The sequence below is a fragment of the Doryrhamphus excisus genome, chromosome 8 (genome assembly GCF_030265055.1).
Source record: "Doryrhamphus excisus isolate RoL2022-K1 chromosome 8, RoL_Dexc_1.0, whole genome shotgun sequence".
In the NCBI taxonomy this organism is placed as follows: domain Eukaryota; kingdom Metazoa; phylum Chordata; class Actinopteri; order Syngnathiformes; family Syngnathidae; genus Doryrhamphus; species Doryrhamphus excisus.
In genome coordinates this window covers 9,930,003-9,945,869 of record NC_080473.1, presented here as the reverse complement: position 1 = coordinate 9,945,869, position 15,867 = coordinate 9,930,003, and the positions used below count along the sequence as shown (strand labels likewise).

At 39.7% G+C, this 15,867-nt stretch overlaps 1 protein-coding gene across 3 annotated transcripts in view; it reads left to right on the top strand.

The window, feature by feature from the left end:
- pitpnm3 (PITPNM family member 3) overlaps window positions 1-15,867 on the top strand; it is a 92,822-nt gene that overhangs the window by 61,671 nt on the left and 15,284 nt on the right. For all 3 annotated transcript variants that reach the window (XR_009131480.1, XM_058080424.1, XM_058080425.1), the window contains 6 exons: window positions 2,502-2,633; window positions 2,742-2,929; window positions 6,834-6,991; window positions 8,284-8,454; window positions 15,248-15,430; window positions 15,515-15,663. Coding sequence is in view for 2 of the 3 variants with exons in the window: in XM_058080424.1 (XP_057936407.1) it covers window positions 2,502-2,633; window positions 2,742-2,929; window positions 6,834-6,991; window positions 8,284-8,454; window positions 15,248-15,430; window positions 15,515-15,663 (981 nt within the window). In the remaining variant the exon portion in view is untranslated. The remainder of the gene's footprint in view (window positions 1-2,501; window positions 2,634-2,741; window positions 2,930-6,833; window positions 6,992-8,283; window positions 8,455-15,247; window positions 15,431-15,514; window positions 15,664-15,867) is intronic.

Here is a 15,867-nt window from a genome sequence, read left to right as displayed (position 1 = left end):
TTTTATGAGAAATTATGTAGTACAATAGATACAATATTGATTTTTATATACCATTGCCGACTAAAAGCTTGGCCTTGGGGTGCATGAGTGCTACCAGCACTGGGGAGCTGTGGTTCATTTCTTCTTCTTCTTAATTTATTTCAGACATGCATACTATGTTACACCAATGTTTCTCACATATACACTTATAATATCTTTTTATATACTTACATATATATATATATATATATATATATATATATATATATATACATACACACACATATATATATATATATACATGCAGCATACATGCACATATTCATACATATAGTACATCCATACACACATATATACATACATATATACGTATATACATACATATACGTATATACACACATACATACATACACAACACCTCATTACTACACATGTCTGAAAAGGAGCAGGAAGAAGCAAAGCTTATTAAATCCTACCCCTTCTCCACGCCAGAGCAGTTACCGATTCAATAAGTGATTTTTTTTTCACACATATAATCACATATAAATATATATTTTTACATAATATATGTAATATATATTTAGGGAAACATGAATTGAAACATGCTTTGACACTGTTTGTACGTTTACCTTCTGATGACACAGCATCATGTGGCGGTTCAGTATTTTGCCCCAGGATGACAGGATGGAACCCACACTGCTGGAAAAGCTGAGCATGAATATGTTAGCTGGAATAAAGCACTCACATGTATGCACGAAGCCAAAAAGCTAAGGAATGATAAGGAGTCAAGCTGAGCGCAGCACGGGTGAAGCTTCAAGGTACAATCTGGCAGTTGTATTTCAACTCTAAAATATTCCATCCGTCCACTTTCTATGCCGCCCATCCTCACTAGGGTCGCAGGGGTATGCTGGAGCCTATCCCAGCTGACTTTGTGTACAACCTAGACTGGTCACCATTCAATCACAGGGCACATATAGACAACCAATCATTCACTCTCACATTGAAACAGTGCACCAAATCCATGACCCCCTTTAGAATTCATTAGTATTCAATAATCTTTGTTCTTAATGATGGTCTCAACATCAACATCATTGGCGGGTGTTTCTCCTCTCTCGGAGAGTGTCTTTTTATTATTTCACTTTAATGGTGATGGCTTTCCTTTTCTTTGGCTCACTGCTGCCTCATGAAATGCAAAAAAATAATGAATAAGAAATGTTATCCTTCTTCAGTGTACTTGTGCAAGCACTGCTCCTCTGTAACCAGGCCTCCAGGGAGTCTCGTTTGCGGACCAAAATTATGTTTTGACCTTATGACCTTGAAGCAAATAATTTCTATTATAAAATACTTAAATATGAACAAATCAAAGGTCAAAGAAATTAAATTCAACCTCATATGCTCCACTGTATTTAACTAGTGCTTTGTTAGCTAGCCCAGCAGCTGCCACAAATGTTCAAAATGGTTAAAAAAAAAAAAAAGACCCTCCTCAGACTGATGGTACTTGATTACGAGCTCTGGGTCGATACAATCTTGATAAACCAATCAGCCAAAAGACATAATCGAGGCCTCCAGGTTAAAAGCCATTAAGGGGATTATAATAAAGGTAATTACAGCTTCACCAGTGGCTGTTATTCTTGATTAGTTCTCCTTTTCAGTGCCAATATGGTGGCCATAGTGACTGAATAGTATAAAGTGGGAACCTTTTGTTAAGGCCGTTTTTCTGCACAGAATATCCAACTGTTTAAGCAGAATGACCTTCATGTTGTTTTGGAGTTAATTGTAATTGTTTCATGTATTGTATTGTGTTTTATTGTATTGTATTTTCCCCCAAGCAATACAAAAGACTAGTAAGGCTAATATGAAACGTACATGTACATGTGTTGCTAGACAGCCAGCGAACCAATGAAGAAAACTCCGCAAACAAGGCTTGCTTTTTTTTCTTGTAAAAGTAATTGGTAACTGTAACACACAGAAAAAATAAAATGAAGTTCCAATACTGCTCATGTTACAGGCTAAACACACATCAGCTAACAGTTAGCTAACACACGTACACCAACTGCAACTGCAAAGTAGCAGTAGCGTGAAGCTAGCGAACTTGATGAAACAAGTACAACTTCTGAAATAGCAGATGCATCTATGTATATGTGCTTTATACACCAATATACTTACAAAAACAATAATTTCCCAAGAAACAAGCGTTTAGAGCAATTTTCAACGTGTTTATGAGGTTTTCCGGTTCGTTTCTGTCGTGAGGCTAGCCTGCTTTTCACTGAGAGAAAATGACAAAGCTTGTCTATATGTGAGAGCACTCTCTAGTGGCCCAAAACGATACTTTCTAGAGAAGATTTTTAACCTTAGTGTTTTTATTTATTAGAACTTTTAGCTATTTATTCCTTTCATTTGAACTAACTTATAAAAACGTATGCATTATTAATGTCTTTGGCCCAAAGACATGACAATGCTTCATCTCCACCACTGCAAAATGGCTTCCCCAGTCTGTGTCATATACTTCTGTGTCTCTGCAGGTCTGCCTGATGGGAGACTGTGTCGGAGGCGTCTTGTGTTTTGATGCTTTGTGCTTCAGCAGCCAGCAAAGACCAGGCAGCCCCAACAACAGCAACACCGGTCGAATGAACAACAGCACTGAAAGTCTGAAGGTGAGCACTCACACAGCACGGATGAAGTGTTTGAATACGCCATTAACGCTACTTTGTCTGAGTCTAAGAATTGTTTAGGTTTTAGGTCTTATCCTTTTTTAATCCCAGGAAAACTCGGGACTGTTAGGAGAGTCCAGCCTGGGTCTGACTTCCAGCAAAAGGCTGAGTAAGAGCAACATCGATATCTCCGCCCCCAACGAAGGCCATTGTCAAGGCGCACCGCCTCTCAGCCGCAAGCAAAGCGACTCATACGATGGCGATACGTCATCTACCGGCCAACATGTCTTCTTTTCCAGGTGAGCCTCTACACACGCCATTTGATGACTTGTCACATGACACGGGATTAAACATGAACATGAACATAGGCCTTTGAGGTTCCGTGTCACTTAGATGATAAACATTAATATTTAAACTAATGATTAGGAGCATATACTGTATAAATATGGCTATGTAACTAACTGCTGCCCACATTGAAGACCTTGTGTTGAGGTGAGAATACGACCTTTGTCGGTCCAGTCCAGTACCAGGATGTGGAGGACCCCAATGACTGGGCTTGCTTCGGGCACCCAAATGACTAAAATACGCCTCTGCTTTTCTGATATGTGCCAACAATGATTGTTTTGGTTTTGTGGCTGTTTTTTCTTTGGAGGTGAAAAAGTCATAAATGAGAAAACACACACATAAAAAAACCATCTGACTATTAGTCGACTATGGACGGATTCCAAACAATCACCTACATATTTTCTAAGCAAGAAATGTTGAGATTAAGTCATCAGGTTGTCACATTTCTGCTATTTGAGTACTTTTTTTCCTGTATATATTTCAAAGGAAGATCTGCAGGCTGCACGGTGACCCCGGTTTCATAGGTTAATTGGCGACTCCATATTGTCCATAGGTATGAATGTGAGTGTGAATGGTTGTTTGTCTATATGTGCCCTGTGATTGGCTGGCCACCAGTCCAGGTCGTTCATTCATTCATTCATTCATTTTCTACCACTTATCCTCACGGGGGGTGCTGGAGCCTATCCCAGCTGTCTTTGGGGCAAGAGTCGGGGTACACCCTGGACTGGTGGCCAGCCAATCACAGGGCACATATAGACAAACAACCATTCACACTCACATTCATACCTATGGACAATTTGGAGTCACCAATTAACCTAGCATGTTTTTGGAATGTGGGAGGAAACCGGAGTACCCGGAGAAAACCCACGCATGCACGGGGAGAACATGCAAACTCCACACCGAGATGCCGAGGGTGGGATTGAACCCGGGTCTCATCGCTGTGAGGTCTATGCGCTAACCACTTGACCGCCGTGCAGCCCGCTACTAATCACGAATTATTAAAAAATCAATAAAAAGTGGATATTGAGCATCTTTAAAAAACATGAATGTTCACCAGCAGCCTCATCCTGTCAGACTTGAACATGAGTACGTAACAAACCGGCTGCAGATGTCATCCCGTTCATCCACATGGTGTGTTTGCTGCACCTCTCACCCTTCCACCCTTCACTTGTGTTTACGCCATGAGGAGGCTGACCTCTTCCCTGCTCTGCTCTCCTTCGAACATGCTTTTTTCCCTCCCTGAACATCCCAGTGGACACGACCAGTCACACATGAGCCGCTCATATTGGATGCCCCCTCATCCTCCCACTGTGCTTCATTCAACTTGAGATGTTTCTCCATGATTCAACTCACTCTGCAAATGATCTGTGACAGTATGTGCAGACGGTTCTTATACAGCAAATCACCGTTCCCCATTTTGCCCACCATTGTTTAACATTGCCTTTTTAATTAGGTGCATTTACACTTTGACCGCACTAAAAGCACTTCTAACTGATGGCCAAAAAACCTAAGTGGACATAACTGAGCCGCTGAGAAGCCTCTTGATGCCCGGCATCACATCTCATTAAGAGCGCTGCTGTACTGTACGAACATTGCTCATTATACTTAAAGCCAGATGAGACATGGTCGTCTTTCAGCATCATTTAACGTTATTTGTCACAGAAAGACAAAGAACTCCTTGCACATTCATATATATATATTATAAAAATAAAGTAAAAATAATAAATAAAATAAATAATAAATAAAAAAATGTCCAAATATATATATTTATATATAATATATATTATATATAAAATGTCCAAATATATATATATATATATATATATATATATATATATATATATACATATACATATATAGACATTTTTTATCATTTTTTTATAAAATATAATATATATATTTTTATATAATATATATTACATATACATATATATATATATATTTGGACATTTTTTTATATAATATATATCATATATACATATATATTTGGACATTTTTTATTTGCACTTTTTTATCTTTCAAGAAATAAAGATATCATGTTAATGAATAGGGCTGCATGGCGGAGAAATCTAAATGGGAATGCAAACGTGTATCGTAAAAGACATATTGCAGCCTTTGGAAGGTTTGGCACCAGCTGCTTATAATTATCTGTCTTGTAGTTTTCCAAGAAACTACTCTGATGCAAAAGTCAATTTTTGCTAACGTCCATTTTCAAGAGAGAGATTTCTGCAAATAAAAACCAAACATTTGATGTCCAAACTGCAGATATTAAAATGAATGCAATTGAATATGCAGACAAGCTTTCCGATAAAAATGGATGCTTGTCGACACATATTTTGAATACAGTTTATATTTTGACCCAATACTGTAAAACTATAGCCAATCTGCACCTAAACCAAGAAAAATGTGAGTACTAACTGTGCTTGTAAACTGGTGTTCCCATAATATGTCATAATAGTTAGATGAACTGATATGTATTTCCTGTGTTTCATCATATGATGGAATTGTTCCTTTAACAAGCATCTTCATAAGCTACTCATCGTTTGTTTACACCAATGGCTGACAGTGTATGTGGTCGCTGGGCGGTGGTATCAGAAGCACTGACCGACATTTACACCTGAAATTTTAGTATTTGTTCCATGCACTAATTTACCGTATTTTCTGGACAATAAGTCGCTCCGGAGTATAAGTCGCACAAGGCCAAAAATTTCTAATTAGGTAGGAAAAAAACATATATAAGTCGCATTTTTTGCGGGTAAGCACCCCCAGTGACCCTCGTGAGGATAAGCGGTAGAAAATGAATGAATGAATTAATTTATTTATTTTACAAACTACTTGACCAAAACAGACATTACGTCCTCTTGGAATGCAAGTTCTAACAATAAAAGAATAGAGAACAATAAGATATGCTAACACAATGGTTATTCAGCTACACAAAAAATAAACATGAACAGAAAAGGTGTCCAGTGTTTATGTAACATAAACAGTTTTTTCATTTATAAGTCGCTCTGGAGTATAAGTTGCAGGAACAGCCAACCTATGAAAAAACTGTTTCCGGAAAATACGGTATTCCCAAGTCCATGATCATCTATTCATCTCCGAAAAAAATCGTCTCCATGGCAGTTTTCCAAACTCCCCTCTAAGATCGGAAATGCCTTACTGAGGAAGGTAAAGTTGGAGGTAATGGCCATGGGATGGTACATTTTTTTCTATATATTTTTGCCATTTTAATCATTATGGAACCCCAAATAATACAGTGCTGTGGTCCTACTTCCTCTTCTATGACCCAAGACGTGGTGCATGTCTACACTCATCTATAGTACAGTTGCATATAGCAGGATTTGCTGCAATCTTCCTGCACTTAATTACAAGGAAGCCTTACAAAAGCAATGATGTTTCCGTTTCCGACCGCCACAGCATCAAACAGAGTATAACATGCATTATTAACACAACAATAAAAAATCATAATACAGAGAAACCCACGCATTAATCTGAGGATGGTCGTAGGCGGTATTTTCTCTATCGAGCTGTTAATATTGAAACGTTGGCTTCCTCGAAAGCAGAGCAAAACTAGTCATCATTACAGGGTTGTTGCGGCTAAAGGCGGCCTTGAAGCTGGATGTGTTGTGTGTGCGTGGCAGGGGAGAGCTCAGACAGGAGCGACCCGGGCTGTCTCATAAAGGCGAGTTGCCGACGACTGACACGGAATATTAAAAACTCAGTTGAGGAGGATGTAAAAGCATCACTGACTCATACTCACGTCTTCACTATTCCAGCACGCTTTGTCATCTTGGTGAGGCTGTAGCTTCTCTAAAGAATGTTGGAATGTACCATTATATGTTCATTATGTGTTCACAGTCTGATGAAGGACAGCGTGGAGGTGCGCAGTAGTAGCAGCCCCAGTCTGGTGTTGAATCCTGGTCATTTTGACTTTGAGGTGACGGATTGCTTCCTGTTGGGGTGCCCTTTGGGGCTGGTGTTGGCCATGCGACGCACCGTGCTGCCCGCTGTTCAGGGTATCTATCCATCTTTTTATCTATTGATCTGTGTTATCTGATGTTGTGCATTTGTGCATCATTCCTTGTTTTATTGGCAAAAAATAACCAATTAGCTAAAAATGTCATCCAATACTTCTCTACAAGAGAGGAGAAATATGATCTCAGGGAAGAACTACATTTGAAACACTTATATGCTAGGACTACGTTAAAAAGCCATAGCATTTCAGTATGTGGAATTAAACTATGGAATGGATTGAGTAAGGAACTCAAACAATGCACAACGATGAGCCAATTCAAGAAACAATACGAGCAGCTGATCACTATATTGATAGTTACTGTGGTACCCTTTATGTCATTGTATGGTCATATCACCTCGTACTTCAGTACGAGACAAAAAATAAAAACATAAAAAATAATAATAATAAAACATAAATAAATTAATAAAAATAAATTAATAAATAATATAATAAATTTAATATTTTTAATAATTTAATAAAAAAAAGAATACAAATTTTTTAATTATATTAGGAAAGCAGGAGGTGAACAAATGTAACAGTTATTGATTGTAAAAGTAGCAGATGGAGGGGTAGGATTTCATAAGCTTTGCTTCTTCCTACTCCTTTTGGACATGTGGAACTGTGAACTGATTATGTGATGCATTCAATTGTAATCTGATGCATGTTCAAATGAAATTAAACCATTACCATTACCATTGACAATCGGTCCAATGATTTTAAAACATTGACGATATCTGTATTGAATGTGTACAGAAAACAAAACACATTCTCAACCTCTCAGACATTTACCAATAGACAGTAGTTATTTTTAAATTTATTTATTTATTATTGAATAAAGCACACTGGAACCTTGGTTAGTGTCCGCCCCAGTTAGCATGTTTTTTCCGTTAACGTAAAAAATGTACAGCACAATTTTGTCTCAGTTACTGTATGATACGGTATTGTCTTGTTGTGTTATTAATACACTGTGCGAGTCAAATGTATTTTTACCACAAAACGTCCTATTAGCATCCTTAGCTTGCTAACTAAAACTTTAATTATATTAGGAAAGCAGGAAGTGAACAAATGTAACAGTTACTGATTGTTAAAGTACTAGATGGAGGGGTAGGATTTAATAAGCTTTGCTTCTTCCTACTCCTTTTGGACATGTGGAACTGTGACCTGATTATGTGATGCATTCAATTGTAATCTGATGCATATTCAAATGAAATAAAACCATTACCATTACCGCATTCACTGCTACGTTTCACACAGTACCAACATGTCTGTGTCCGATGTTATCGTGACCCTCAGTGAACCAGCTCCACCCGGCCTGCTCTCAGATCTTCAACCTGTTCTACCCGTCTGACCCTTCGGCGTCCAGACTGGAACCACTACTGCAACCTCTCTTTCACAAACTGCCCCCATATGCCGTCCCACGTTATCAGCGATACCCCCTGGGAGACGGACGCTCATTGGTCATAGGTAAGCGACATTTCATTCCCGCTTTGTGTTTTGACGCTAAAACATACGATTTCTGTTATTTCCTATGTACAAAAAAAAAATAATTCAAAATCAAGGCTTGCACAGTAACTTTACAGCCCTTGTGATGCATCATTCTGCATGACAGGGGCACCATGCTGCTGCAACCCCATTCCAGTAGACCCCCCCTAGGGCCTGCTGATGACGCTGCCTCTTTAATGACTCAATGATTTATGGGATGGCATGTGTTAGCCCACTTGTGGGATTCACTCCAAACAGCCGTTATGACACACACCGCCCTGTTCTGCTTGCGTGTGCTGCTGATGATGCCCGCCCTCTAAAGAAAAAGTAGGGCACACAGAAACGAAATCTTCAATGTTGCTAAAATACAGCAGATGCAATAATTCTTATAATAATATATTTTATATATTATGGGAGGCCGTTTAGGGAAAACATATGAAAAATCTGCATACACACTTACAATGTACTCACACGCACACTGATAATGGGTACACACGCATGTTAAAAGCTCTGTACACACACGACAACAGGCACATACGCACAAATAAACACGCACACACATATATAATATTCATACAGACCAATATTCACACAGTAGTAGTAGTACTTTTCGTGTCTGTTTAAACTTCGGTTATTCAGAAAATAAATTCGATGTACTCGGAAGCCCTGTTCAGTGTAACCGGAAGGCACCTGAAACTGAGTTATGACTTTCAGAATAAAATACACTCACGCTAAACATGCTAAAACTCAAAATTTGCAACTTTTTATATCAAAGCTTATAAAAAATGTATAAAATTGAGAACATTATTTTGAAGAGGCAAAATCGGAAGTAGTTATAGTGGTGTCTTCCTGTAAACATTTTGTTTTTAACTTTTTATACATAAGCTTTGCTATAAAAACTTCATACTTGAGAGACAGGGACTCGTTATTCATTATTTTGCGTACATTTACAATCCATAACGAATGCTAATTTTGAGTTTTAGCATGTTTAGCATGAGTGGATTTTATTCTGAAACTCAAACACACACTGATTTTTGGCACATATGCTTTGAAACAGGGCAAAACACATAAAAAATCTGGACACACAAACACAATTCACACATACACACACTGATAATGGGCACACACGCACGTTAAAAGGTGTGTACACACACCAACAAAAGGACATACACACAAATAAACACACACACGCATATATAATATTCACACGGAATTTGTGCGTGTGAGCATGTTTTGTGTAACTAGATGGCACCTGAAACTGAGCGTTCACAGGAAGACACCACTACAGCTACTTCCGATTTTGCCACTTCAAAATAATTATCTCAATTTTATAAATTATCGGCTTTGCTATAAAAAAAACTTCATACTTGACAGACAAGGACTTATTATTCATTATTTTGAGTACATTTACAATCCATCACAACGAACCACCTTGCTTAATTGCTATTTTGAGTTTTAGCATGTTTAGCGTGAGTGTATTTTATTCTGAAACGTCAGGTTACACTGAACTGAGCTTCCGGGTGCACCAAATTTATTGTAACACACACACACACTTTATGTTGTTTATTTGTGTGTATGAGCCAGTTGTCGGTGTGTTTAATATGCGTGTGTACCTATTATCAGTGTATGTGAGAATTGTGTTTGTGTGTGCAAATTTTTGATGTGTGTTTCCCTAAACGGCCTCCCATTATATCATATTTTCCGGACTATAAGTCGCATTTTTTTTCATAGGTGGGCTGTTCCTGCGACTTATACTCCAGAGCAACTTATAAATGAAAAAACTGTTTATGTTACATAAACACTGGACACCTTTTCTGTTCATGTTTATTTTTTTTTTTGTGTAGCTGAATAACCATTGTGTTAGCATATCTTACACCTATTCAGCCTGTTCTCCATTCTTTTATTAATGTTAGAACTTGCCTTCCATGATGATGTAATGTCTGTTTTGGTTAAGTAGTTTGTAAAATAAATTACCTGCAAAAAATGCGGCTTATACTCCAGTGCGACTTATGTATGTTTTTTCTACCTAATTATGTTACCTTGTGCGACTTATACTCCGGAGCGACTTATAGTCCAGAAAATACAGTAAAACAATCAATAAAAGTCCATTAAAATGATCAATAAATGTCAGAAATCCATGAAACAATTAAACATTCTTACTAGCCTTTTTTGTACTAAGCTAAAACAACTCAAGGCCATCAATTAGGTTTGGTTTGCAACCACAGCAATCATCCGAGCAGCTGTCCTCCCCACTTAAGATTGTCATCCAAATGGTCAAAAATACAGCAAAAAAAAAAAAAAGCAGACGCTGGTTACTAAACTGTAATTAAACGCCATCCCCACTGTAATAACTGTTGAGCACACTGAAGTGGAAAATGAAGTAGCGGATTAATTTTACAGCAAAGCCGTTTGAAGGTCTTCCACATTACACACACACACACACACTATCTTCACCATGTCCTCTTCTTCTTTCTTATGTCCGCCCTCAGCTGCACACACACACACACACACACACACACACAAACGCCTGCAGCTGCATTTAGAATCGCTTCACTCCGAGCAAATTATTTATTTAAAAATGTTATGAAATATAGACACAGTGGTAGGTTGGCTCTGGGTATTTTTATGATTCTTGAAAAAAGATAACAAATACATGAAATATCTATATTTTTACAACATTAAAAATATATAGGGCTGCACGGTGCAGAGTGGTTAGCACACAGGCATCGCAGCTAGGAGACCTGAGTTCGATTCCATCCTTTGCATGTTCTCCCTGTGCATACGTGGGTTTTCTCCAGTTTCCTCCCACATTGCAAAAACATGCTAGGTTAATTAGCGACTCCAAATTGTCCATAGGTATGAATGTGAGTGTGAGTGGTTGTTTGTCTATATGTGCCCTGTGATTGGCTGGCCACCAGTCCAGGGTGTACCCCACCTCTCACCCGAAGACAGCTGGGATAGGCTCCAGCACCCCCGCGACCCTCATTGAGGATAAGCGGTAGAAAATGAATGAACTTAGACAGAAGGAAAACTAGTGCCCCCTGCAGGTCAAATTAAACAGTGTTTAAATGAAAAGTATACATTCGTGTTTACATGAAAATATGTCGGGGCTGCATGGTGGTTGAGTGGTTAGCGCATGGGCGGTTAGCGCATGGGCCACAAAGCTAGACGACGCAAGTTCGATTCCAGATTCGACCATCTCTGTGCGGAGTTTGCATGTTCTTCCCATGCATGCCGAGTGGTTAGCGCGTGGGCCACACAGCTAGGAGACCCGAGTTCGATTCCAGATTCGGCCATCTATGTGCGGAGTTTGCATGTTCTTCCCGTGCATGCCGAGTGGTTAGCGTGCGGGCCACACAGCTAGGACACCCGAGTTCGATTCCAGATTCAGCCATCTCTGTGTGGAGTTTGCATGTTTTTACCGTGCATGCTGAGTGGTTAGCACGCGGGCTACACAGCGAGGACACCCGAGTTCGATTCCAGATTCAACCATCTCTGTGCGGCGTTTGCATGTTCTCCCCGTGCATGCGTCAGTTTTCTCCAGGTACTCCAGTTTCCTCCCAAAAACATGCATGCGACTCCAAATTGTCCATAGGTATGAATGTGAGTGTGAATGGTTGTTTGTCTATATGTGCCCGAAGACAGCTGGGATAGGCTCCAGCACCGCCCACGACCCTCGTGAGGATAAGTGGTAGAAAATGAATGAATGAATGAATAAAAATATATAAACAATTTCTGTTTTTGTACAGTATCATGTAAATCATTATCATGCGTGGAAACAATAAACGAATGGCACAGTTTCCTGTGTGAAAGATAACAGCTCATCACTGATATCACTGAATATATTATCACACAGTGAAGTAGTACTTAGCACATCTGCCTCACCGTTAGGAGATTTGGGTTCAGATTCCCATTAGCATATTTCTGTGTGGAATTTGCCTGTTTTTTTTTTGTCCATATAAATGTGGATGTGAGTGTGAATGGTTGTCAGAGTCAGAGATTAAACAGCTTTATCCAACATATCGATCACGACGGGTAGCGGTGGGCTAAGTCTATCCGCTGACTACATTTTACGAATTCCGCGACACACCAGGGCAGTGCCCAATCCAATCAGCAACAGACCTGTTGTCATGGTTTCGAATAGGTAAACGTTTTCGGTGTTCTCCATGGAAAGAATCGACCTTCCCAACGGTCCCAGCGGTTGGGATCTTGTCAATTGTGTGGAGAGACCAGTTGATCAATTCCATAATTAAGGTTATGGAGAACAGTACTAGACGAGACTAAACAAGACTCAGGACCCATGTTTTTTGTCCAAATATCTCCAACCTATGTAATAATAATGTTATACCACCGTAAACTTGATGCCCGAGCTGTGATTAAATAAATTGATGTACAAAGTCGGATACTTCTCAGAGCCGTTGCCGCTGCTAAAGATGATTGGACCAGATGTGCTGTCGTAGCTAGCTTTAATGAATGCTTCACATGCTCAGATCTCGGGATACCTGTCTATGCATTCTGCAAGTATGCAAATGAGCCCTTTTGAAGGCTGTAGCAGCCAATCAGATCGGGCTCCCACTGAGTACCACTTTGGCATCCCCATTCATCCACATACAAGATTTTATTATGATGAATGGCTGTAATATGGAGAGAGTAAGCACTCTTCTTATTGATTCCAGCTATGCTCCAGTGGAAGATAAAATAGGAGCATGTGACATTATGTTATATTCATCATTATTGATCACCTTAATAACCATCTAGCATTATTGTAAACAGTGTTGCTTCTAAATGACAGGAATTACATATATTCATTTATTACTATTTATTCTAGTCTCAAAAGTTGACTGTTTCAAAAATTTTCCGGCATAATGTTTCTCTTCCACTTCTTGCAAGTTTTTGCAAGTTTCTTAGTGCGATTTTCTTAGTGTGTGTGGATGCGCACTCTTGCTTACAATTTCGGTATGTGGAGGAGAAAAGAAGCTCCTCATTTAATCCGATCCAAGCCCATCTTCATTACGCTAGCAAATCTACCTTGAATGGACTTTAGAATTTATTAATGACATCTGATCCTATAGCGCGTAGCCACGAAGGCATGGTATCATTTGTATTCTGCTGCGGATTGTGGTTCCTAACAATCTAAAATGTGACTGCATCTGCTGCTTTATTTAGAGTCTTTCCAGCTGGAAACTTGTGTTATTTAGTGCTTGTTATTGTGGTCATTATTCAGCTTTTTGTTATGGAAATGTTATGAGCACTCAACATGTGCAGGCACTTTCCACCACTTACTTTTTCATTCATTCTATCGTTCATTTTCTACTGATTAGTCTTATCAGGGTCGCCAATCACAGGGCACATATAGACAAACAACCATTCACACTCACATTCATACCTATGGACAATTTGGAGTCGCCAATTAACCTAGCATGTTTTTGGAATGTGGGGGGAAACTGGAGTACCCGGAGAAAACCCACGCATGCACAGGGAGAACATACAAACTCCACAATGACGGTGGAATTGAACTCGGGTCTCCTAGCTGCGAGGCTTGAGCGCTAACCACTCTTCCGCCGTGCATCCCCACTTACTTTTTCTCCTACTTTATATTGACTACATTTAAAAAACATGTAACTTAATTGGGCATGGGTGCATTGACCCGAGTTCAATCCCATCCTCGGCCATCTCTGTATGGAGTTTGCATGTTCTCCCCGTGCATGCGTGGGTTTTTGTCCAGGTACTCCGGTTTCCTCCCACATTCCAAAAACATGCTAGGTTAATTAGCGACTCCAAATTGTCCATTCTTATGAATGTGAGTGTGAATGGTTGTTTGTCTATATGTGCCCTGTGATTGGCTGGCCACCAGTCCAGGGTGTACCCCGCCTCTCGCCCGAAGACAGCTGGGATAGGCTCCAGCACTCCCCGCGACCCTCGTGAGGATAAGCGGTAGAAAATGAATGAATGAATGGATTGCATTGACATGAAAAAACCCGATGTTGGAAAAAAAACCTCGCCATTCCAAACATTTTTCCAGAAACAGGTCATGAAAAAGAAATTGCTACATATTCCGGTCAGTACATAACAAGTTATGCAGTGTGTATTCGATTCATCCTATTAGACTGCAAAACTAGGAGAGAACACAGGAGACAAGGGAAGACTATTATATAAACAGGGAAAAATTGTACACAGGTGAAGCTTGTTAGGGATTAAATGGGTAAGGACACAGGAGGGAAGCAACAACAACGAGAACAGGCAACATAAGCATCAACATGTTCAGTTTTGTGCCCACCATCCTTTCGGTTCCCTCCATTATGGACTGTTATGACATTACATGATACAAACAATACTTGTTTGGTATTGATTAGATCTGATTGGGTTGTGTGTCACATGTCAGCTTGGTGCGGGAGGCTCGTTTTGAGAGAGACACGTGACCTAAAATTGTTATTTTTTTCCTGAATTAGGGTTAGAGTGTGGATGGATCTAACTTCCTGTTTGAGTGTCCTCTTTTTATTGGTATAAAATCACACATCCTCATACTGTGTTATCGGCAGGGCCGGGAAAAAGGAGCCATATTCTTGCTATCAGCAGCAACAAAGAGGCTTTCTAAAAGTAATTACGATTCACTTTAACACCGCGATGAGAAGAAGCAGTTTTTGTTCCTGTTCCTTCAATAAAACACTAATCCATACTCAACGAGAAGTTGCTATTATTTGCCAAAGTAACAGCATAGATTTTAAAAGACTGAAGCCAGTTTTTTTTTTTTATTTTGTTTTCTCTTCTTTTCAAGCGGAGAGTATCCAAAGCCATCCCAACGTGTTTATGGATGGTGAGCAGACTGCACAGTCGTCCTCAGAGACCAAGTCAATCGGAACAGGAGAAGAGAGAGTCCGTCGAGTCAGCGTGACCAGCGTGGAAAGCGGAATGTCGATTGGGTCTGTCGGTCATCAGCTGGGTAACACCATTGCTAACAGTGAGTAGGAGCAGGGGGGGCTTCGTTGGAGAACTTGTACAGTTATCTGGTCATTGATTTGTTTTTGGGGTTTTTTTGCATCAGTTTCCAGTAGCTGGTGGGGATCCAAGAGATTGGATTACTCGCTGTACTGCCCCGATGTGTTGACTGCCTTCCCGACAGTGGCTCTGCCTCACCTCTTTCATGCGTCCTACTGGGAGTCCACCGACGTCGCGGCCTTCATCCTCAGACAGGTAGGCAAGCCGCATGCGACCGGGTTAAAGAAACAGCATGCAAAGCTTCAAACCACTCAAAAAGCTGGCTGAAATGACACTGGATCAAGATGTATATGTGAGTGACAGGGCAAAAGCTCTGACACCATGTGTTGGTTTACATGTACAAAGCTCTAGAACTATCTTTGACGGTCTTCCTAGCGTTCAAAGTTTGTATTGTGCCAC